This window comes from Melitaea cinxia, chromosome 16 (assembly GCF_905220565.1).
Source record: "Melitaea cinxia chromosome 16, ilMelCinx1.1, whole genome shotgun sequence".
Classification (NCBI taxonomy): Eukaryota; Metazoa; Arthropoda; class Insecta; order Lepidoptera; family Nymphalidae; genus Melitaea; species Melitaea cinxia.
Window position 1 is genome coordinate 14,212,688 of NC_059409.1, and position 26,897 is coordinate 14,239,584.

Below are 26,897 nucleotides of genomic sequence, written 5' to 3' on the forward strand. Positions count from 1 at the left end.
GCACTGCAACTTTCTGTACACATATTTGAGAAACCATACCTATCTGGTTTACTCCTAGGTCGAATAGGCAATACTCGTATTGCACTTCCAGTACTCCCTGCAGAACTGTCTGACTCTTCAGTCTCACTCGGCACAAAAGAAGGATCTTCTGAGTTATCGGTAAATGAGATAAATGAATCATCTGACTGACAACTGTCCCCCACTGAATCTGAAGTTTCTTTTGTTTCATCTATGGGAGATGTATTCAAATTTAAGTTCTCTACAGTAGCTGTCACATTGCTATTATGCAATTTATTTTCAATTATTATGACATCACGACTGCTGGTTATCAACTTCGATTCTGGATTATATATCCTATATCCTTTAATATTGTCTGAGTAGCCCACCAGAATACATTTAACAGACTTCTTGTCCCACTTTAACCTTTTTTCTTTAGGAACATGCACCATAACAGTACTCCCAAACACCTTAAGATGACTAATATCAGGTTTCTTATTAGTCCACAATTCGTAAGGAGTTTTATTGTTCAAGCCAGCTGATATTGTCCGGTTCTGCAAATAAACAGCCGTATTAGTTGCCTCTGCCCAGAACTCTTTCTTCAAACCAGCATCAAACAATAAGCATCGAGCCTTTTCAATAACAGTTCTATTCATGCGCTCACTTAAACCATTCTGTTCAGGTGTATATGTGTTAGTCTTTTGGTGAGTTATACCCTTTTGCTTTAAATAATTTTGAAATTCATGACTACAAAATTCTCGACCATTGTCACTGCGAAGAATTTTTATTTTTTTACTATGTGCATTCTCTACACTGGCTACATAATTTCTAAAACATTGAAAAGTTTCACTTTTGTTTTTCATAAAGTAAATGTGAGTCATGCGACTATAATCATCGATAAAGATAATAAAATACCTTGATCCTCCAAGAGAGACAATTTCCATAGGTCCACATACATCAGTATGGATAATCTCTAGCAACTGAGTACTTCTATTGCCACTGCTTGGAAAAGGTAAACGACTCTGCTTTCCTTCACAACATGTCACGCAGGAACTTTTACTTATCACCGCTTTCTGCTCCATGTTTAAACCTTCCACAGCATCCTGCATTTTATTTAGGCAGGAACTGTTGACATGTCCGAGCCTGCGATGCCACATTTCACTTGAAACCACCGCTCCAGCTGACAGATGCACGGGCATATTGAGTCTGTATACACCATTGACTAAAGTAGCTGCAGCTACCAAAACTCCCTCGCTATTATAAATGTCACAACCACCAGCTCTAAAGTTCACTTTATTGCCATTTTTAATAAGTTGACTCACTGACAAGAGGTTTGTTGTGAGACTTGGAACACACATAACCTCTAATACTGTCACATCAAAAACACATTCATCAGTACAAGTAGTTATTTGTACACTGCCGGAACACTTAACTGGTACTTTATTTTCGTTAGCAACAACAATTTCCTTTACACATTGTTCGTAAGACGGATTTATAATCCAATGTTCATTTGTTGTTAAATGTACACTCGCACCAGAGTCAACATACCAATCAGATTTGCTATAAAATCCACTAAGAAACACAGCACTGAATGCGTTCGTTTGCTTCCGATCTATTTCTTTGGAATTATTTGCATTTGGACACTGATTCCGATAATGTCCTATTTGTTTACATCGAAAACATTTCACTTTCGATTTTGACAACTGACCGCCATCTTTGCTGCCGCTTCTGTCTTTGTCGATTTGCATAACCTTTTTCTTATGTTGGCTCCATTGATTTTTACTATGAAGTGTACCAAAAGCAGTTCCGTTAATTTCTCGAACTACCGACTCCATATCTAATAATTTTGATTTGATCGAATCCGTTGTGATATTAATTCCAGAATGGTCGATCGCCATTATCATTGGCGAAAATTTATCAGGCAATCCCGCCAACAGCAATGAACCTATCCATTCGTCGCTGATATGAAAACCAGTTCCAGCCAATTTCTGTCCCGTTTCAACTAATTGAGTCACATATAAATTCATAGAATCACAATCCTCTAACCGTATTGATATTAATTTTCTCAATAATCCAATTCTTCGAGTAAATCCAGAGTCATCATAAAGCGATTTCAATTTATTCCATAGTTCCCTCGTAGATTTTACTTCTTTGATATGAACATAAATGGAGGGATCTATAGTTAAAATCAATTTGGCTCTGGTTTTTGCGTCATCTACTGCTCCAACTGGCGCTTGTCCTTGCTCGGGCTTGATGCATCCTAGCGTCCCTTCTAACACCAAGAAGTTCTCGGCCGCAAAACACCACTCATTATAATTTTCTCGCCCTTTGAGTTTAGGCATGTTCACCATGTAGTTTGAGTTAGACGCCATTACTAATTTTTTAGCACAAATTATTTTCCGCACCAACCACAACTCTGTCCTTATTCTGCAACTATTATCAATCTCTAGATAATACACTGTCGCAAGAACTAGTTGTACAGCCACTAATTACCTGGGTACCTGGGCCCATAACCTGTTATAATTATCTTATAATTAAGAGGCTTAATGAAACGTGCTTTTACTTGTGCTGACCAAAAACGGAAGAGGAATATATTTTAAATTTATGTTACACAGAGTACAACAATGACACAGACTAATTATATCAATCACCACAGATAACTTATAAACAGTAATTTGAGTACTCACAATTTAACAAAAATAAAAATTAATAACTATAGTATAAAATGTTTTTTACATAATTAATTTGTTAAAAATTTCAAGTATGTTATATAACAACAGTCAATAAATTTAAAATAAAAATAAAAAATCAATTTTATGAAACATTTTTTTTAATTGATTTAGTTTTTTCAGTTTACGAATGAATCTAATATTTACGATATGAATAAAATAGCATTTTATTATGCCCCAGAAAATCTGTGTGTTAATGTGAGTTGCATAGTTTTAGATGAAAGTAGACCAACAAAGTTTGGCGGTTTTAAATTTTTTAACCGACTTCCAAAAAAGGAGGAGGTTCTCAATTCGACTGTATTTTTTTATATATGTTACTTCAGAACTTTTAACTGGGTGAACCGATTTCGACAAAAAATTTTTGATCGAAAGGTGGTGTGATTCATTTGGTCCCACTTGAATTTATTTGAGATCTAACAACTACTTTTCGAGTTTATATCTAATAATGCGTTTTTACTTGGCCTATTTTTTCGTCGACCTATGTTGTATTATAGCGCATAACTTTTTACTGGGTGAACCGATTTTGACGATTTTTATTTTAATCGAAAGATGATGTTTATCATGAGATCACATTTGATCTGATAACAACTTTTCGAGTTATTTTTGATAACGCGTATTTACTTGACTATTTTTTCGTCTACCTACGTTGGATTACTTGTCGATGTATTGTTATGTCAATTATTTAACTCAATGACACCGACAAACATAATAATTAGCAAATAACAAGACAAACAGATTGAAATGCCTATTTGTATTGATAATGTGAGAAAAGAAAATTAAATTTTATACATTTGTTTACAGAAATTATCATTATATTATTTTACAGTCGTTTTCGTAATATGTTTATTTTATTTTATTATGAAAGTATCAAATGCGGTTTATCCGCTATAACAACAGGCGCTTAGCGCATGTGAGCGAAAGAGACGGCTGCGCAGAATTTGGCGTGGACCTTACCTCTAAGAGCGCTAGCGCTCGACTGATTTACTGGGCTTGATGCGTGGTAATATATACTATCTTTTTATTATTTAATATAAAATGTATTAAAAATGATTACATCTTTTAATTTTTTTTTTTGTATTCCTTAACGATGTAAGTTTACTTTGATGAAGATAGTTTGTTAAAATTTCTTAGTTTTCTAAGAAAAATATCGCTTTTAAAATTGTACTTATTTGGAAAATATTCGTAAATTTTAAATTTTTTTATCGATTAATATTATTGATTATTCGAGATACACATGGAATAAAAATCTGTGATAGTCCTCAACAAAATTATATTCCACATATTACAATATTTTTTTAAATGGTTTCAACGTAGAGGTTAAGTAGGACTTAATTTTATACACATAATATAAATCAAAATTCTGATCTGACTATCGACTACAACAAAGGTTGCTCTATTATATTTCAAGAATATAAATTACATTATTGCATCCAACACTGAGATTAACGACGTCAAAATATTACAATTTCGCGGATTGTTACCGATTTTTGTGAAATGACTCTTAATAGTAAACTTGTTTTCTATAAACATGTAAGCAATATCGTAAGCAAAGCATCTAGAGCCCCTGGCTTTGTAATCCGCATGTCCAAGTCCCTCAAGAGAATGAAAACAATAAAAGTTATTTATTGTGCCATGTCCAGAGTCATCTTGAGTACGCAAGTGTTATTTGGAACCCTAGATACGATATCTATATAAATTCAATTGAACAAATTCAAAAAAAAAAAAAAAATATACGCAATTCTTCAATTTCAAATTCCGCATTCCTGAAAAGACATCACGAGCGTTGTTAAAAGTTTCACCAATTGCATCTCTTCTTGGTGTCGTCATTTAGATATTGTTTCGTACTCAAAATAGTAAGAGCAGTGATCGACTGCCCAGATCTGCTGCATAATAATGTCACGTGCATCTCGTAACAATATTTGACTTAAGCCTATCGCAGTCCACTGCTGGACATAGGCCTCCACAAGTTCACGCCAAAAATGGCGTGAACTTATGTGCGTTGCCCATAGTCACCACGCAGGGCAGGCGGGTTGGTGACCGTTACAATATTTACAAGCCATTTATTATTCCATTCTCAGGCACAAACTATCGATAGAATAGTAACTTGTTAGAGCTTAAAGGGAATGTAATAATATTCATGTTGATAATATAATATATCTTGAGTATGCAATGTCCTATGTCTTCTACTATAATTAGTTGTAGATTTGAAGATTATTTAAATAAAAAATTTCTAGAGCTTTAAATCGACGAGCATAACTTTTTGTTCTTCTTGGGCAACATAATCCTCAAGTCATTTAGTTGATTAGTCTGAAAATAGCTCAGAAAATATTTGGAAAGTTGAAAAAATTTCCAGAAAACATTGAAGTATAAAATGAACAGCGGAAGTCTGTATCATATTGCTATTGTATTTGATTTAGAGAAGTCCGCGTCGCGTAGTTGCTAATTATATAATAATATTAATAGACAGATGCAAAAGTAGTACCTAATTACTATATCAGAAACATTTAGGACCTCTGACTAAATGTCTAAATAATGGTCTAAATTTCATGCGCTAGAACTACTAGACTACTCGCTAAGCACACTCTGGATCAGTCCATAGCTTTACTCCATCCATTTTGAGTTTTTTTAGGTAATTTTAGTAATACGAACTAATAAGAAAATACAAAACATAAAATTTCATTCTTCAAACTTCTGAAATGACAAAAAAGTTTAAGGTTCATTTAGTGATATTGTTCAGTGGATCAACCTCGTGCTGAACTTGGGTAAATATAAGGAGTACCTTTTCTTTTATTAGGCTGTGGCGGCTGACTGTGAGACATGTTGCTCGCCACGATCAATATGTGCAGTTCTCTTGCCGCGAGATCGATCTCTCTCATCTCCAACTCCCTCTCCTTCTGAGCGAGATTCTGTTCGACTAGACGTTGTTGCAACTGGGCACGAGTTAGTTCCTCTTCGCGACATCTTAGCTCCTGAAATACATGTGTTATCGTTTTAATGCATCGCCCCACCAAATAAATAATCAGCTGCATTGAACATTTAACACTGGCATGCGAATCATTAAAAGATCAGTCATTTTTAACGACCGCTGCAATAATCAGAGGTAGAATTTATATATCAAAACAAGCAAACAAAGTAATATGCATACAACACAATAAATAACGAAATAAAACTACAGTCAAGGTATCCAAGTTTAGTTTTTGCACTAACCTCTTCGATCGTTCTGCATTCCTACGTAAGCATTTTGAGAAAAAACAAGTCCATGTTAATAATACGGACAAATGTGTTTACATACATAACAACGCACAGGAGTATTACTCGTAATATGAAATCAATACTAACGCATTCCATTTACTTACACGATTATATTTCTTTAGGTTAATTGGATTGTAGGATGTAAAATGTTTGCATAAACCTGCATTAATTGAAAATTTATGCTGAATTTAAAATACTGTTGAACATATTCACTTTAAGGGTATTCTATACAACGGATTAAACGGTAAATAGTTTCGGCATATAAAGAAAATAATTCGGATAGTTATAATTGTACAAGGACTGCCCGATTACTTCAATTCTTCTAAACCATGAACCAAGTCTATATAAAAAAAAAAAAAAAACGATAGTACTAATCAATACTTCTGTAACTTTACACCCTTTAAAATTATGTATAAATACAATAGTTGTTCTTACTTTCTCCTTTCTTCTGAGATCCCGCAGAACTTCTTCGATTTCCAGCCTCCAGCCGTCTTGCATTGTGTGGAAGGATTCGTGGGGCGCGCGCGTGAACTCCGATTGCCTTATTCTCTCCAGTTGGTCGAGAATCTCGGGAAATAATGGTCGCTCGCGGGGATTTGAACGCCAGCATGCTAGAACACAATATTCTTTACTTTGATGGCGGAAAACGACCCAATGAAAAGTTTAAGAACTGGGTTATTAACTGTATTTAATATAAAAAGCAGGAAGTTTCTGTTGTCCATTCTATTTCAATCGTTTCTCATCGTCAATAAATATAAATAATAACGACAACAGCAGATAATACTATTGTAAATTGAAATACATGTTTGTTAAAAATATGATTTTCATGTACAAAAGTTTGTCACAATACGTATTCTTTATCGTTCACCAAAATACAAACATACACGGCAATAACAAGCAATTAAAGGTGTATCTTATTGCAAATGCGATCTTATCGCTATAAAAGCAATTTCTTCCATGCACCCTTAAGGCGTAGGTCAAGATATTATCAGGGATATTATACAGCGTTTACGTGTTTGTTTTATCTAATGTATAAAATTCTCGTGTCGCGGTGTTTGTAGTTAAACTTCTCCGAAACGGCTTGACCGATTCTCATGAAATTTTGTGTGCATATTGGGTAGGTCTGAGAATCCAACATTTATTTTTCATCTCCCTAAATGTTAAGGGTAGCCCACCACATTTTTTTTTTAAATTTTTATATAAATTATTTATTATGATTTGGCGTTGTAAAATACATACAACCCTAAATTTTCACCCTTCTGCCACCAACCCCTATTTAAATAGCGTTTAGCGGCAAGACAACGTTTGCCGAGTCAGCTAGTAGTTATATATATTAAGACTTAGTTACTTGCTTACTTCTTTGAAAGAAACCGATAATTGTACATGAATATCATTCGATCCTCATTGAGAAAAAATGTTTTTGACTAAGTCCAATTAAATTTTCAACGAGTTAAATATCTAAATATATAAAAATTTCGTGTCACGATGTATGTGGGCGATAAACTCCGAAACTAGTGTGTAACGTTGTGCTGGAACGTTACTCTGGTAAATAAGATCTTGTAGTGAGGGTTAAGTTTTTTCACTTTATTTTATCATGCTTCTACTTGTAGCGCCATCTATTGGCAATTTTCAACACTTCGTGACTATTGGTGTCTCTCATATCGGCGTTTTTTTTCTCTAACGGACTTGATAGATGCCGCTGATGTTTTTTGGTAATTATTGATCTTTCTTTAATAAAATCAATTTAATTGTAATTAGAAATTCTAAATTTAATATTCCTGTCTACTCCTTAAATTATAAAATAATTTAATATCTAAATTTAAACTTAATAATTTATAAAAATACAGACTATGCATAACGCATAGACTTTTGCTTGTCAATATTCCCTTGCTCGCGTGTCTTTGTTTCTCTTTTTCTTTGCATTTCGTTGCCGCCGAACCTCGAGACCTAACCTCGACCCTAACTCGGCTTAAATCCCGCTGGGGTAAGTTCTCATGATATCTATTATAATTACATATTGCTGGTGTTCTTAACTTAACGAGAAAATTGTAATTATTTATTATTTTGCTAATTGTGACACTGGTTTCTGAATTATTCTTTTCCTGACTCGGAACTTTCTTCGTTCCAGGATTTATTTTTACTTTAAGATTTATATCTTTAATTATACTTTGCTACAAATCGAGTCACTGCCCTCGATTAATAACGGGCTGACTGATTACCGGCATTTACACCGGTGGAGATCTCCGCCGGTCATCGGACGAAGACGGAACTGAAGACCATCATCGCCGGGAATTAGTCAGGCCAGTGTCCTTCCATATTACTTCTAAGGTACGTTGTCGCGGCGTGGGCCAGCTAAGGAAATAAAGGCTGAAAATCAGGTGCCTAACGCGCCTGATTCCGAACCTACCCCCTGTTTTCTGACCGCGTGCTATTAAAATTCATAACTTTAAAAACTAGTATATTATTCTACTTCTACGACTACTAAATCTAAAACCCTCAAAGCGCGGCAAGTGAACCAATTTTTACCAAATTTTGTAAGCATCTGTAATATGGTCCAACTTGGGAGATAGGGTAGTTTTTCTCTCAATCGGACCCGGTAGGTGGCGCTGCTATCGGTATGTAAGCAATCAAATTCGGTAGCTGTTTTCCAGGCAGGACAACATCTGTCGGGTCTACTAGTAAACATTCTAAAAATGTCATATTTATTTTGTTACATGTTTTGTTTGACGGCTTCCAATGATAATTTTGCCAATGTCACATAAAATTTAGAGCACAACAAGAAACCGATACGGTCTATATTAATGTGCGTTGTCGTTTCATTGATTCCTTTGGCAGTAACGTCTATTCGACATTTAATGACACCTTCAATATCATTCTCTAAATTATAGAATAAGTTGCTTACTTTAGGAACAGATGAGTGACAGTGTATTGTGTAGATATTTATTTATTATTTATGGTTATTAGCTCTGAATATCAGATTAATGAAGTTAATACAATCGTTTTGTGATATTTCCTATGTCAATAAAATTGCATTTGTTAAGGCTACTTTAAATAATTGTGTTTGCTCGCAAACGAAAAAAAAAACCGCTTCAATTACATCGACGAGTAATACAACGTAGATCGACGAAAAAATAGTCAAGTAACTACGCGTTATCAAAGATTACTCAAAAAGTCGTTATCAGATCTCAATAAAATTTATATGTGACCACATGATAAACATCAGCTTTCGATTAAATCAAAAATTATCAAAATCGGTATTCCCTGTAAAAATTTATTGCGGATTTTCGAGAGTTTTTCTCGATTTCTCTGGGATCCCATCATCAGATCCTGGTTTCCTTATCATGGTACTAAACTAGGGATATCCTCTTTCCAGAAAAAAAAGAATTATCAAAATCGGTACATCTAGTAGAAAGTTATGCGGTATAATACAACGGAGGTCAACGAAAAAAGCGTCAAGTAAAAACGCATTATTAGATATAACTCGAAAAGTAGTTGTTAGATCTCAAATAAATTTAAATGGGACCAATTGGCACACACCACCTTTCGATTAAAACAAAATTTGTCGAAATCGGTCCACCCGGTCAAAAGTTCTGATGTAACATACATAAAAAAAAAAAAAAAAAAAATACAGTCGAATTGAGAACCTCCTCCTTTTTTGGAAGTCGGTTAAAAATAAGTCGGATGTCTGTCAGTTTTTAATGCATTCAAACGGTTGCACCGGATATTGAGCATTTGTTAACAATCCACATTTATTTTGTATGTTTGTTGTTTATTTGACATTTCGATATAAATAGTATATAGGTTGAGAGGTAAAACTCGTTTCTTGAACGGTCGATTTATTTTTATTAGATTCGTTCAGGGTTTAATTACGGACAGGTCGGTATAGCAATCTAGAAATACCTAACATAAATCGGTTAAAGCTAAAATTGTACTGATGAGATAACTATTTCATTCGTTCCATATTTAGTTTTTAGAATTTTCCATTGATATATATTTTATATAATAAAACAAAAAAAAAAACAACTATAAAATTTGAATGTTGAGATACCATTGTATGATTCCATAATCATTTTTCGGGTAAACAAAACTATAAAAATTCTAATTATATATATATAATTAGAATTTTATATGCATACAAGTCGAAACAGAACCAGTAAAAAGAGAGATTTTAAAAGAGAAAGAGTTATTGCGTATCTCGAAAATGTCAATGTCCTGTTCAGTCAAGATAAATCAGTAATTTAGGCATACATTTTCCTTATGTTTAAACATAATTTAGACAAGTACATCTAACGTAACAATTGCCGTTCATTTCGCACGGCCACACAAAAACTTGTGTGTTATAAAACAAATGTTTCAACGAAAATAACTGTACATTTCAAGTGAAAACGCTGTCAATATTATAAAATATTTTTTTAACTAACTGTTTGTAGTAGCTACAATAAAAAAAGGTTTATTTTTCGTCTTATATTTTTTTCTTTACTATAGGAAGCATGTGCAAAATAGCACCGGTCATAAGCTTATCTTTGTTTAATACTCCACTTTTCTTCATCATAGCTTGATGTTTTATAGCCTAACAAGTCAAGGGAGCTCGTCTAAAAAAAGTTAAAATAATATTCTATAACTAGTTAGTATAAAAAGTTATTTAATACTCAAGTAACCGATAACTACTGTATTGCAGCCAATGGAGACCACTTCGAATAAGCTTTTATATATTCAATGGTTTTATATTAATGTATTAAACTAACACACTTTAATAGTAATAAATATTTTTTTATTTGTAATAATATTTAATATACCAGCGACCTCTGTCCGTCTATTTTTTACACGATAAGTCATACACTACACACTAGAACCTTCTCCGAACGCTGCATCTTATGGTAAAGTATTCCAATCGATTAAGTAGTTTTCGCAGTATAACCGAATAAAAAAACCGACTAAAATAAAACTAAAAAAATATGGAGGGTTCACATAGACAGATCAACCAGGGCCAAAAGAAGACGAAAATACTATTTTTAAATTTTTTATCTGTCTGTCTCTCTGTATATTTGACCGCGAATCACGCAAATACAGGATGAAATATAACGAGGTTTTCGCAGTTGTATTTCCGTACGTCTAACTTAAAACTGGTGCATGTTACACCTAAATACGGCGCTCAGAAACTAATATATTTACAATATTCGTATATATTTCTTGAAAAATCGACGTTAGCGTTGTCGAAGATTGGCAGCTGTGGCTAGGTGAGGATTGCGGAGAACCGGGACGTTTGGCGCGAGCTCGAGGAAGCCATGTCCAGAAGTGGACCGTGATAGATTGAAATTAGTGAACAATTCGGCACAGCTAGTATCATCAAAATACGTACCTTCCATCAGCACCCGCCAGGATTCGGGACACGTGCTCGGTATAGGTAGGGTCAGCTTGTTGACCGCGACTCCGTACGCCACCGCCAGAGCGTCAATCCCTTTGTACGGCGTCTCGCCAGTCAGCAACTCCCAAAGGAGAACACCGTATGACCAAACGTCGGACGCGTGAGAGAATGTTGAGTTTTTTATAACCTTGAAAGAGAAATGCATAGTTTTAAAACACGTTTACGCTTCAGCCTGTAATGTCCCACTACTGGGCATAGGCCTCTTTCCCCATGTAGGAGAAGGATCAGAGCTGAGCAAAGAGCGTGTGCGGGGATCGAACCCGCAACCGCCAGCGCAACAGGTACAATCCATGGCTGTGACCGTTGCGCCAACGCGACGTCAACACGTTTAATAAAATAAAATCCATAACGTACATATAGCATTTCCGACTAAAAAAAAGGTCAGGCTCAACCAGATCATGTATCTGGACCGGATCAGGATAGAATGAGGCATGCCAGATCCGGTAAGCTCTATCAGGACCAGGTCTGATCCAGGCGAGGATAGCCTGATGTAAAATATAATCAAGTATGGTAAGGCATACTGGATCAGGACCCGGTCCGGTCCAGATAAGTAATAGGAAATAGTTAATTAATAGTTAATTATTACAAATTAATAAATCAAATTTAATTAATAATAATAATTAATTAATAACATAAAAAATAAACAGAAATAAAATCATAATAATTATGTTAAGTAACATATTTATAATATCAATTCGCTTTTTTTTGTTAAACAATTTTTTTCAAGAATATACATTCGTGTTTTTTTAAAAGGACCGGACCGAACCGGCTGATCAGGATGAGATGAGATTTCCTGATCTGGACCCGATCAGGAAATCTCATCTCATCCTGATCAGATCTAGACCAATCATCTGCGTTACATGCCTTATCTAGTCCTGATAAGGCATGCCTGGTCCGGTCCTTCTAAGGAAGATGAAAAAATTTCTACTCGGGATATGCATTTAGTAAAAAACAGTTATTTTAATATTACAAACAGACAATCCAATTTTATTTACTTGTATGGATTAATTGTACATTAAGGTTAAAATTCTAAGCTAATTTTCTGCGTATGTATTTCTATATACGTAACATTGTTTCCTTAAATTCTAAGGAAGACGAAAAAAATTCTACTCGGGTATTTCATCGTCTCTAATCTGATAAAAACTAATTAAAGAATTTGCAAAGCTATTTTTATCTCTGAAATGTATATTTTGTTTACACTTACATATAAGATTTAGAATAATAAATATTCTGAATGTTAAATCAGAAGACCTCGATAATAATGCAAATTATATTAAATTCCGACTGTCTTGTCAAATACAAATAAATATAGGTATATATCATAATCAGTAACTATACAAACGTTTACAACTTATGTGCATAAAAACAACAACATAGCAAGCTTATAAATATGTTAGCATTTGAATAAAATGCCTCATCGTTATTTTCTGTTAGTCATAGATAGATAAAAATAAGAAGGTAGCCTACATTTCTCGGGCGAAACTAAAGGCCTGTTTCGCCGATTGCTGACTTGTCTGACATATAACGGGTATCCAACAGATAAAAGTACGGTCACTCGGGGTAACTTTCATTGACAAGGTAACTTTGACAGTCAAATTGCAAAATTATTTTTTATCTTTTACGTGGTCCACATTTAGCGCGTAAAATTAAATTTATAAAATTTGTTTACTTAAAAAACTTCGTAAATCAACTCTCTGAAAAAATAGAAGCTTTCAAATGAAGTTAATGTCAAAAACTTTGCTAAAACTTCCGCTCGCCCTTTTTGTATTTTTTTCAATAGTAAACTTTTTAGATACCTCGAAAATTTTGCTACTATCAAGGTATGTAAAAACATAAAACAACCTTTGATATTTTCTACGTGACATTGTCGAAATCATCTGTGCTCATTTGGCACTATTGAAAGCCATTAACCCTAAAGAAGAAGAAGAAGAAGAAGAACCTTTAATATGTCTATCTTAAAATCTCACCTGTGTCAAAGTTACCCATAAAGGGGTTATAACTTTGACACACAACAAAATTCGCCGACGATATTGTCATCTTTGCGGAGACGCTGGATGAGTTAGGCCAAATGCTGGCCGGCCTAAACGAGTCCTCCCGACGTGTCGGTCTCTGTATGAACTTGGATAAGACGAAAGTTATGTTTAACAACCAAGTCATACCGATACCGGTATCGGTCGATGGTACCCTTCTCGAGGTTGTTCAGGATTATATTTACCTAGGCCATACTATCCAACTAGGCCGCAACAACTTCGAGAAGGAGGCCGATAGGAGGATTCGGTTGGGCTGGGCGGCGTTTGGCAGACTCCGTCGAGTCTTCACTTCGAAGATTCCGCAATGCTTGAAGACAAAAGTTTTCGAGCAATGCGTCCTGCCTGTGTTAACATACGGAGCCGAGACGTGGACACTGACCAAGGGACTGGTCCACAAGTTTAAAGTCGCTCAACGTGCAATGGAACGGGCTATGCTTGGGGTCTCTCTCAAAGACAGGATTAGAAATGAGACTATCCGCGAGAGAACGAAGGTAACCGACATAGCCCACAGAATTAGCAAGTTGAAGTGGCAGTGGGCTGGTCATCTGTGTCGCAGGACCGATGGCCGTTGGAGTAGACGGGTCCTAGAGTGGAGACCGCGTCTTGGCAAACGCAGTGTGGGACGTCCTCCGGCCCGTTGGACCGACGATCTACGTAAAATTGCCGGTGTAGGCTGGATGAGGATTGCGGAAGACCGGGATGTGTGGCGCGAACTTGGGGAGGCCTATGTCCAGCAGTGGACTGCGATAGGCTGAAGTGACACAACAAAATTGCCAGTTTTTGATACATATTATGATTTTTATAGACGTTAAATAATTTGAGAATATGAAAACCAACCTGAGGGCACATATTAAATTAACTCTTGTGTCTTATATTTAACATTGTCAAAGTTAGCTAAAAATATATAGTAATGATAACAGATCATTACTATATATTTTTAGCTAACTAAGTTACCCCGATTGACTGTACATATTTTTCTCTTTTACTAACCAACTCCGCTTAACTTGTGATATTTCTATCTGTAACCTTGGTATCTAAACTTTGTAATTAATTAAGATGAAATAGGCCCTGATGGGCTGTTTAACGTCCTCTCTCATAGCCCATCCATTTACCAGCAACTGATGAAACAGGCACAAAGACTTGACTTTTATAAATTTGACTTGAGACTCCTACATTCAATAAAGTAGTGTGACAGATAATATATAATACAAACGTAATAATCATGATACAAATATAGTTTGCCGCTAATCAGTAAAAAGCGCTCGATATATACAAGTTGCTACAGAACAATACATTAACAATTACCTCGGGTGGCATCCAGGCGTAAGTACCAGCTGCAGACATTCTAGTGGTCTTGTAAACTTCCCGGGCGAGCCCGAAATCTGTTATCTTGAGTGTCTTGTCCTCCAGACTATCATCGGGTAAGATAGTTTCGCTGAGTAGAACTGTAGAAGAAGAAAAGAGAAAATTAAATTTTTTGTAGACTACTATTTTTTGGACTATATATTTTTCTGGTTAAACTAAATCCAATCAACGAAATGTTTGCATTTTTTCAAAGATCAATTTACCCGAATACGTTTTTTGAACGAACGTGTGCAAGAATTGTAACGCTTGTCATAAAAATTGTATCAACATCGGCTAAACGAAAGTCGACGTAGGTTTCCAGTGGGTTGGTCTTGAAGTCCGCGTGACCTAAATGTGTGCACGAGGGTGTTTTATGAGCTAACTCTATTGATTGTACAGCGTAATCAGATTACATTACGGCATGGTACATTATAGTTTTTACAACAATGTAAGCTTGACGATCAAAAGAGAAACTTTAAGTGGAAAGTTGGTTCAGAGGATACATACATATTCACAGGACAAACATTTTTTTTAAACATGAATTATAAGCCGTAAACACTACGTTACGTTACGTTATAGCCATATTACTAAATAAATATCCAACTACTAGTCAATGATCTGGATGATAAAGAGATATCATTATCACAAGTCTTGAAAAGTAAAATTAAAGGCAAACTTGATTTATCATATATATATATCATATATATATATATATATATATATATATATATATATATATATATATACGCAAAGGTTAAAATGTTTGCCTCCCTTTTTAGAAAAAGCCTCACAAATTATACATCATTTTATAGATAATTGCTTAATCTACCGGCATCAACAACTAAAACATTTAATATTGCTTTTGTTTTTGTAAATTCATTAATTATCAAAATAATATAGATATACATTGAGACACAAATACTATAAAACTTGTGACAGTGTACTTCGATCCAATTCCTGACGTATACATAAGCTATATATGCCAATGCAAAAGTTGGCCATATATAAAAAGAATGCTTACTGTATGTCAATTCGAATATACAATAAAATACCAGGCTCTTATAAGGATTTACCACTGATAATATTCAAGAAAGTTTTTTATGAATTTCTGTTAAATAAATTGTATTATAATGTTAATGACTACTTAAATGACCATATGTGACATGGATTTTGCTGTTTATTAATTCATATATTTTTTCTTTGTCTTATTGACATGATTTGTTTTTTTGACATTTTATAAATTAAAATGAACTATTTATGTTACATTTAAAAAAAAAAATTGCACACATAAAATCGGTTGAATATGTTGGCTAACTATGTAATTTGACAACTTGTATACCATATTCTTGCAAAATAAATAAATTATAAAAATAAAATTATTATAAAAAAAATCTGACGGCTTCAATTTTGAAACAATGTCAATATGATTGACGGTCGGTGAATTTTTTGTTCAATTTCAAATCTACTCACGTAAATATACTGTTTGTAATTTTGTAGTGATAATTATTATACTTATTTAGTGCGAGTTATTCGCACGGGTATCGCTAGTTCCACTTATACGTCATTTATTTATTTAACATAAGGTAACATAAACAAAACAATTGTGATGTTGTTATTTTAACAGCATATCTGACAGTACCTTGTGGAGAAACCTTTACACGTTTACCAGTTTTAAAAAGTTGCAAAGTCAACTGTTAAAATTTTTTGCTTTTCAAAACTAAGGTGAAACCAACAATTTGTACTAAAAATATTACTACGAATTTTACTTTTGACCTTTAGCTTGAAAGCTATTTCATTTATTTTACTTGTATTGAAAATCGATTCGTTACATTTAGGTCAAATGCTAGAAACGAACTAAACTTAGACGACCGAACTGTAAAAGTTTTAACAGTCGACCAACATTTGTGATTAGTTTCTTGGAATATCGCGTTTGAAAATTTTATTTGTATTGTGCTGTTATTTAATAATAACGAAAGGAAATAACTAACGATACAAGACTTTATAACAAAATATCTGAGATAGCACATACACAAACACAAAATGACAGTCGAATTTGGAATATAAAACTGATCCACATGTTTATTAAGTTAAGTAAGGTCTGAACAAATTCTTATACATCAAATGAAGAATAACAAGAATTAATTTATCGAGTAACATGTGGCTACGTGAACCATTAAAAAATCATAAAGAACCGAAGAAAAGTGACCTTCGGAAACGCCAAGGCGTATTTCCCGTGCCGTTGTTACGTGACCGGTAACATAAATTGTTTTACGATCCGCCCCGCTTATTGCTTCATTGAAAATTAAGACCCTCGTTAGTTATGAGTTAAGACTTTACTAACTCGTAAACCGTTAAACATAATCTTCCAGTAAATTTAGACCAGCGACGAAACGGTGCGAGTTGATAACAAGTAAACTTTGATACAATAATTACTGGCACTTGGAAAGCGTAATTTTATAACTTTACCACCACTTTGACGTAAAACTGGCAACGGTTTAAAGTGTCCTATCATAAAGTAATGTCATACTCTTAAGAGCTTTAGCATAATATTTATTTCCGATATTTGTGACAAGGAGTAGCAATCTGACGTTCTGAAGTAATGACGAAGAGTTAAGCTCTTTATCACTTGAACAGAGTCTTTAAAGCACTTTAAATATTCCAGGCTTCAATTTTATACTAGCATACTAGTATATTTCTGGGTTGGTCTTATGGGTTGTCTGGAAGAAATGGCTAATTAGCCATAAGTCCGCCCATTGTACTTCACTGTCTGTAACTATCTTTATGCTTTGTTTGTAATATATTAGTGGTGTACAATAAAGTATAAAATAAAATAAATAAAATATTTCGTAATATTAAATAAGGCGTTTGTTCCTTTATAGTGGTACATTGGATTGTCAAACAACATTACAGTTCATCAACCGGTAAAACATCACGAACAACATGTCGAGCTGTATTACCATATCTCGGATCGAGTACACGTGATGCCGATTCATACGTCCATCACAGAGAACCCGCGGCGCCTGCCCGACTGTTCACATGACATCTCCGCTTTAATGGGACTACGGTACGAAAGTGACTTCCAAATATGTTTTGGTATTGTATAAGTTTGATATTGTTTAGGTTTGTCAAAAGTAATAGAGTTTTGGATGTTTAGAATGTGGAAAATTTTGGCACATTAAACTAAGATGATGAAGAAGAAGAGTGATTTTATGTTTAGTTGTATTTTCGATTTTTAGAACAGTGGTCTTAAAAATACAAGGCTATCTTGGAGAACTATTCGTTTTCAAAACTTGAGGCATACGAGCGGCAGTAGGTTAAAGCTTTTATTCTTTCACGTCCATAATCACCAAGCATTCATTAAAGATCTTTACTCCACTCACTCGCTCGTCGTAATCGCGCAGTAAGTTGCAATAATTGTAGTAATGACCAGAAATGTCGAAATGTACAATCTGACATAAACCAGTTCTACCCATTAATATATAAAGACATTTCCATTTCTCGAACGAAGTGAAAATCTCGACACACGTTCGCAATAAACAGATGAATATAATTATATACCTTCGAATATTTAATTTGGGTACTTAAACATCACAAAGCAACCTTTTTCGGTCATCGGTTGTAAGAAACTCGCCTTAGCAGACTATAAAGCTGTAATCAATTATTTTTAAGCGATTTATCAAAATTCCCCTCTTGCCTTAAAAGTCACAACATATTACTTGGTTCGTTACGAAGTAAAATCTTCAGTCGGTTTATAAATAATTAAGTATTTATCGTTAGCGACGAATTGTGCCTTTTGAGTTTACTACTTCGTTGATAAAATTTATTTATTGTAGAACTAAAACTAAATAAGGGAGTAGTTTAAATGTAAAGGGGAATCACGTTTCTGAAAAATATAATTAAACGCAAAACAAAACCTACAGTTAATAACTTTTGTACATTAGATCTCGATGGTCTGCGAATGTCTAGTTAACTAATGGTAAGCGACAGTAAAAAGACATTAATTAAAATAAAAACATATATTTATTACAGATTTACATATATTCAGTAACTTTATATTACGAGTGTGCTTCCAACTGTGAGACTTAAGATGTCTAAAATAACTTGATAAAGTTATATGGAGAAGTTTTTATATAAAACGTGGACAAAAATCCTAAGGCGTCTTTCCTTTCGGTATGTGACTACACTCGGATGAAGATTATGAATAATTCATTTGTCGTGCGGAAAATATAGACGTACAGGATATAGATACGGTCCTCTCTTGTCTTTAATCGGAGACTTGGACTCGTAGAGTTGAATGATTTATTAATGACTCCCCACGACCATAATATTACTGATTGATGATAAAACTATTCGAAATCAACTTTTGATGTTGAAATGTAACTAATTTACATTTCCATTAGTACAAATGACATTTGTATATGTTGGATCGTAAGTAATGAGGCTTATGTAGAAGTAGAAATATGGCTTTTAACTATAATAGTTCATCAAATATAGTACGATGCCAGGAACTATGGTATGGTAAATTGTATTTTAATTATATTTAACGTGGTTGTGGTAAAAAAATCAATTGATTGATTCAGTTTATGACATTCCCCTGTTGGACATAGGCCACATTTTCCGATGCCGGTTTGCAAAATACATTCTTTACTATGAAGAGGATTTTTATAATAGGAAACGTGTAGTTGTATATTATCCTATTAGCATTGTGAATCTAAAATTAACAGTTTATTGAGGAGAAACAGGTCCTTATGGTATTTTTCCTCCTGCTGTTAAAGTTTTATACGTAGCTTAAATGGATGTTAAACTTTATCGAGAACTCGTGAAACTGGGCCCACTTTATTTTGGTATGGTTTTATACGGTTGGAGTACACGATAGAAAATTGTAGCACATTATTAAAAATGAACTAGAAGTCAATTGTTATAATTATGAAATGAAAGTACAGTTACCACACTTAGACCTGAATACAAACTAAAATCAACTTAAGTAGTCAAATTTAAATTCGTGACTATTTGGATTTAACGATCTTTATCTTAATACTGTAATAATAAATCAAGATACATATCGAGGCACCGATACAAAATATAATTTGAAACGCAAACTGTTTAAATATTAGCATTTTACGGGAAAGATAATCGATTGATTCTTCTAAAAGTTATGTATAGAATCGTAAGCCTTACGAAAGTATAGTAAAATAAATTATACCACAAAAATTCATCCTAAAGAAAATATTTCTTGAAATAAAAGTGGTCTTAAAAAGTAACGAGTATGAGCCTCTTTCCGCAAACATGTTACCTATGGATAGTTAAATGTTAATTTATGAAATGCACGTGGAATAAGATAAAAAGGTCGAAAATAAGGCATTAAAATAACGCACGTACTTCGAGTATTTTGTGAACTGTTTACTTATTCAAATATGAATTACTTCTTCAAAAGGATCATTTAAGATTCGACGTGAATTTCTGTGCAATTGGTGTTTCTTTAAAGATATACTTGTTTACATACACTGTTTTTAACCCTTTTGCGATCAATGAAAAAATATTTACTAAAACATTTTTAAACGTCGCGCTAAAAGTGATAAATAAATTGGAATTTTGAGAGAATCGTCAAATTAAGGAGAGGTAAATTATCTGCTAATGTTTTAAAGATAACATAACAATTGTATTTGCTTGCATACGAAGACAAAAACGAATTCAATTACATCGACAAGTTTCAAGTAATAAAACGTATGTAGGCAGACGAAAAGTTAGTCAAGTAAATACGCCTTATTAGAGATAGCCTAAAAAGTATGCATGCATTCAGTCTATAACATCCCACTACTGGACATAGGCCTCTTTCTCCATGTTAGGAGACTCGTCATATCTCAATTAAATTTAAACAGGACCACATGACAAGCGACAGCTTTCGATTAAAAAAAGTATCATCCAAATCGGTCAACCTAGTACACATCAAAATACAGTTGAATTAAAAATTTCCTTTTATTGAAGTCGGTTAAAACGAAATTTACCACGTTTTAGTACTACCCACGAAATAGTTATTTAGTTTTTGAATAATTGTTTTGATGATTTTAGGTTTTCGGTTACACCGGAAAAATTAAAATTAATTCTATTGGTCGTTTTATAGTGTGGACGGTATTATTAGGCAACTAATTTTAACAGTAATTAGTTAAAGGGATTGTTAGGCTGCTAAATACGCGAAAACGATTCCCAAGAGGTTTCACTTAAATTATTTAAGCTGTTAAATACATGAAAACGACTCCCAAAAGACTCATCAAATTTACGGTGTGATTTCAGCGTGGATAAGTTGTCCTTAACGTGTAAATCTGGAGGGGTCACGTACTATACCTCGTTTAATTGTTTTGTTTTGTTTACACAACAGCTAACTTTTATATGTTTAACAGCTTAATGCCTGTTTTAGGTAACACCCAACAGATACACTCAATTGTGAATAGGTATATTTTTTTATTAAATAGCATTGATAATACTTGTAATAAATGTTGCTTGCTACACGGCCTCAGTGATGGAATCGATCCCCCCTTTCGCAAAAAGTACAGGCACATGGCTTACAGTTCCTTTCTAAGATAACACGTTTTACTTATTACACCTATCCTACTTTTAGCGCCCAATATAGATTGAAATTTGAAGATATATTTTATACTGAAAATATTTCGTTATCTTGACGTACCACCATCACCTTCGACCACCATTGTTTACTACACTTGTTCAGCTGATTTATTTCAAGAGAATAAATTTATGTATAACAAGTAACTAAGTCGTCGATATTAACGAGTTTCTCACAAGTGTGCTAAGCTTCGGGTCTTTTTCTAAGAATTATACTATTAGCCTAATAATTCCTCTTCGTTTTGTTGTAAATAATTTCGTTAAGCGTCTAGCTCAATTGTTTGGCGCGGGGCTTTGCACGTGGAAAGCGGTTTGCACTGGCGCATGAGTTGAATAAACACACGTAATTTTGCTAACCGCGAATACATTAGGCGCGTATTTGGACAATAACAAATTTGAAAATTCTTAGAAACGAACGGAGACCAACTTTTGTGTGTGAGAATTAAAAAAATAACTTCTGAAACTAATAACCCAATTTTCTGGTCAAGGTAGCAGAAAGATTGATTAATTAAAAATTTGCTATATGTAAACATTAAGTACATTACAAACTCAGGTAACGGTGTTATCCAGAAATCCTAACTTAGCCTAACCTAATATATATATATATATATATATATATATATATATATATATATGAATGTTCGGTAATAACGTCGTCGTTTATGAACCGATTTTGATAATTCTTTTTTGTTGGAAAGGAGATATCCTAAGTATGGTACCACGATAAGGAAACCAGGATCTGATGATAAGATCTCAGATAAATCGAGGAAAGCCCTCGAAAATCCGATTAACTTTTTACTGGGTGTACCGATTTTGATGATTTTTAAATTTATACGAAAGCCAATGTTAATCATGTGGTCACATTTAAATTTCATCGAGATTTGATTACAACTTTTGGAGTAATCTTTGATAATGCGTATTTACTTGACAATTTTTTCGTCTACCTACATTGTATGTATGTAATTGAAGTCGTTTTTTTTTTCGTTTGCCAGCAAACACATTATTTAGTTGTGGATGCCGGTAGAGCAAGCAATTATCTATAAAATGATACATAAAATTTATGTGGAGTAATTGTGAGGTTTTTTTTTTCTAAAAAGGGAGGCAAACATCTTAAAACCGGGGCAGGACATAGAGATAGCCTGGTGAAGCTTAATTCATTCCCGTGCCTTTTCATCATTAAGGTATGCATGTGTGTTATAATAAGCTTTACTACATAGAGTTCAGTAATTATATTTTTAAACTTTTATATAGGCAGAGATTATAAAGCAGCCGGAATCTTATTATATATTAATATAGGAAGAGACGGGATTAAATTAATTCTATCAGTTTCCAGTCTGTGTCACTTAATTGATAATATCATATCTGCTGAGCGAACAATCTGCTGAACGATAGACAGATTGCTCGTTTCGAAATCATTTACTTTATTGAAAATGTAAGAACAAGAGCGCCTTCGTCTATATAAATACGAAATTATTAGAGGCTAAGATATATTCCTAATATTTTTAAATATGTTTGTATAATAATGTTCAATATACGATCTATATGTAGATCGGTATATTCACCATGTTCTGCGTTCGTTTTTTTTCAATTTGAAAAAGAAATAAAAGAACGATTTTAATATGTTTGTAAATATATATTTATAACATTATTCAACAATTAAAAATAAAATAAAAAAAATAAAAATAAAACGTGTATATTGGTAAACTATTAAAGATACATATACAGTTCATAGTTCATATATTATTGTTTCTATTTACTAACTCTATATACGTAAATAACTTCCTAATGACGTAAACGAGCCTACACTGCACTTTGTGAACGTTTACGTCTACCTAAATTCAGGGAGTAAATGTTGAGATTCCACACCTTAATATGGCCCTTACAACGTGGCAATAAGGCCTATTTTAGTACTAGGGTAGAGGTTGTAGAGGTGCGATATCGTATAGCTGTAGATGTACTGCTTAGAGGGTAAGAGCTGCTAGTGGCATTGTTATCTTTTTTATTAGCCGCGTCGAGGGAATTTGAAGCGAAAGGGTAGATAATATGAAAGACAAATTATTTTACAATGTAGGGAACGAAAATGTTACACGTATGGAGGAAGGTTGAACTTACACGACGTGCATAGTTGTTAACATTGTTACGGTATAGACAATTTTGGAATACATGTAGTAATGTTTCGGCCATAGCTATTCCTACTTAAATACAAAACAGGTAAATAGCTTATTTGAAAAAGCAAAATTCAAGAACTTTTTATCTTAGTATGTACTTAATTTATAGATGATATAATTGCAGACAAAAAAAAAATTATACCTTTAATCGTAGTCTAAATATTAAAAAAGTACCAAAGTCGTGTGGTCCTTAATACCGGGAAAAAATAGACTGTATGATGTGACTTACGCCGAGTTGCACGAAAAGAAATTAAAATTTAAGTAGTGATTAAACTAATTTAATCGCAAGAATTGTATGAAATTCTTGTGATTAAATTATTTTAATCTCTACTTAAATTTTAATTTTGTTTCGTGCAACTCGGCGTTACCTAGATGAAAAGTTATGCCGCTATCGATTTAATTAATGTACTTGAACCTCTAATATTTAATATTAGCACACTGTATGGTATATTTGGATTACACAAATGTTAACCTTGTACAACTACAATACCATGTTCTTGCAAATAAACGATTATTATTATTATTGAAAAGAATAACAAGCATCTATTAATGTATACATCCAAAAATTCACACATCCGCTCCACATTCACTCTTACATCTGTACATCTAATATATATAAATCTCGTGTCACAATGTTTGTCTTCAATGGACTCCTAAACTACTTAACCGATTTTAGTCAAATTTGCACACCGTGTGCAGTTTGATCCAACTTAAAAGATAGGCTATATTTTATTTTGATATATTATGTTATTATTATATTTCAGAAAAAAATAAGGTGATACGAAGTTCGCCAGGTCAGCTAGTCCACATATAAATTCATCCTTATATCCAAGTAGCCAACACATTCGCACATCCGTACATGAATACATCTACAATTCTATATATCGCATTAATATAGGGTTTTGTTAGGATAGTATTTTCAACCAACTTTTCTGTTATATGTAAGCATATAAAATAATAAAAATACCAAGTATTATAATGAATTCCGATTATTTTTTTTAAAAACATTCCATTGCATTGAATTAGGTTAAGAGTTGGCAATGAAACTGGGAATAACTTCGCTGCGAACAAACAGCGTATTATGCATACGGAAATGTTTTCGTAATACCACAGAGAATTTTGATATGATTTATGGTAAATTTTTAAAAACAAGCTTAAGAATAAAAATACGAAATTTCTACTGTTTTTCGAACATATTTAACTGATATAAAGTGATAATAGATATGAAAACTGCATATGAAATTGCATGTTGGTTATAATTTCTGAATACCTAGTTTCAGTTAAGTCTAAGCTATTAAGTCCATTACAAAAAGTTTTATTCGAGTGAGTGCTCTAGAGCTGCTCTCTTGTGCTACTTTATTCAATTTATTTAAATGGGACCAAGATCAGCAATTAAAAGAAGAATCATCAAATTTAATTCAAAAAAGAATCATCAAAATCGGTACACTCAGTAAAAAGATATAAGGTAATAGACATAATTGTGTTTGCTCGCAAACGAAAAAAAACCGACTTCAATTACATCGACAAGTAATACAACGTAGAGCAACGAAAAAATAGTCAAGTAACTACGCGTTATCAAAGATTACTCAAAAAGTAATTATCAGATCTCGATAAAATTTATATGTGACCACATGATAAATATCAGCTTTCGATTAAATTAAAAATTATCAAAATCGGTACACCCAGTAAAAAGTTGTTGCGGATTTTCGAGAGTTTCCCTCGAATTCTCTGGGATCCCATCATCAGATCCTGGTTTCCTTATCATGGTATCAAACTAGGGATATCCCCTTTCCAACAAAAAAAGAATTATCAAAATCGGTACATCCAGTAGAAAGTTATGCGGTATAATACAACGTAGGTCGACGAAAAAAGCGTCAAGTAAAAACGCATTATTAGATATAACTCGAAAAGTAGTTGTTAGATCTCAAATAAATTTAAATGGGACCAATTGGCACACACCACCTTTCGATTAAAACAAAATTTGTCGAAATCGGTCTACCCGCTCAAAAGTTCTGATGTAATATACATAAAAAAAATACAGTCAAATTGAGAACCTCCTCCTTTTTTGGAAGTCGGTTAAAAAAAATACGATCGAATTGAGAACCTCATCTTTTTTTGAAGTCGGTTAAAAACGACTTAATTACTATTTCACTACAATTGTTTATAGAGGACATAACTCCACTTCTAGAGGGAACATCATGTTATTACCTACACGTCTACACACCTAGAAACTAGGAAACCACTGTTAATCGCATCCAGTACAGACAAAAAAAGCTTTTAACTATTGAAGCTTTCATTGCTCACATATAGACAGAATAAATAATTTTTTCTAAGCATCATGTATCACATACGCACGCACATACGCACGCACGCACACGCACCTACAAAATAATTTCAGAACATCTTGGCATTTTCTTTATAGTAGATTTCGAAAGGTCAACAATTAATTTAGACCGGTTCCTATAAAATTAATATAAAATACCATATAAATGTAGGTACATGTGTCATCGTGTAGGTCTATCATCTAGTTATTTGTGTAGCGTGTATTTTTTGCTTGAAAATCTTTTGACATTTATAAATTCGATGATTTGCTGTAATTGCTGCTTCGAGGGATGTCATAAAAATACAATAAGTTAGTTGAATGTTGAGGTCACAATTAGCGGTTAGCTTTTGGTTTCGCCCGCGTGGATTACACAATTTTGTCTGTTCCATTTTCCTCCCGACAAAACCTCCATCTCACTCAGTGATAACGTAGCATTCTCCCAGTTAAAAAATTTAAACGAGTGTGCTTTAGACGACACGACTAAAGTAAAACTTACGAAACGCTCTCGCTCTATCCACACTAACATATTATCTCCCCCTCAACTTGCGTGCACTTCGCCCGATCACACTTTTCGTAACGCTCTCGTCACGCATTCACCAGTTTACTCTCCAAGTCAAGCGGGCGTAAAAAAGTTTTACTTTAAAAATCGGTCCAGTTGTTAACGCGTTAATTCATTACAAAAATAAAATTTACCTTTTATAATATTAGTGTAGATAACAGGTAATGATAAAGATTTACAAGAAGTTATAGCTGTATCGCCTTAATTCTGCGTTTTATTTATTATATTTTATAATAAAAGTAATTACATAATAAATAAATAAAATATGTATATAACGCCAAATACGGTATTTCTCTTAGTACCGGTCGTATACAATATTAATGTTTGCAGCGGGACGAGAAAATGTTATATTTATAGAGAAGCCGCCTCGCTTGGACTTTTACGATACGTTGCAGACATATTGCGACTGCGGCGTTTTTTTATACTCTCCACTTAGTTTATGGACTGTTGCT

The 26,897-nt window shown here is 33.5% G+C and overlaps 1 protein-coding gene across 1 annotated transcript in view; it reads right to left on the reverse strand.

Moving 5' to 3' along the window:
* Window positions 1-26,897, reverse strand: part of LOC123660969 (mitogen-activated protein kinase kinase kinase) — a 76,279-nt gene that overhangs the window by 14,726 nt on the left and 34,656 nt on the right. Inside the window, exons 2-5 of the mRNA XM_045595986.1 lie at window positions 14,739-14,878; window positions 11,338-11,530; window positions 6,414-6,589; window positions 5,506-5,695 (exon numbers count right to left, since the gene is read on the reverse strand). Of these exons, the coding sequence (XP_045451942.1) occupies window positions 5,506-5,695; window positions 6,414-6,589; window positions 11,338-11,530; window positions 14,739-14,878 (699 nt within the window). The remainder of the gene's footprint in view (window positions 1-5,505; window positions 5,696-6,413; window positions 6,590-11,337; window positions 11,531-14,738; window positions 14,879-26,897) is intronic.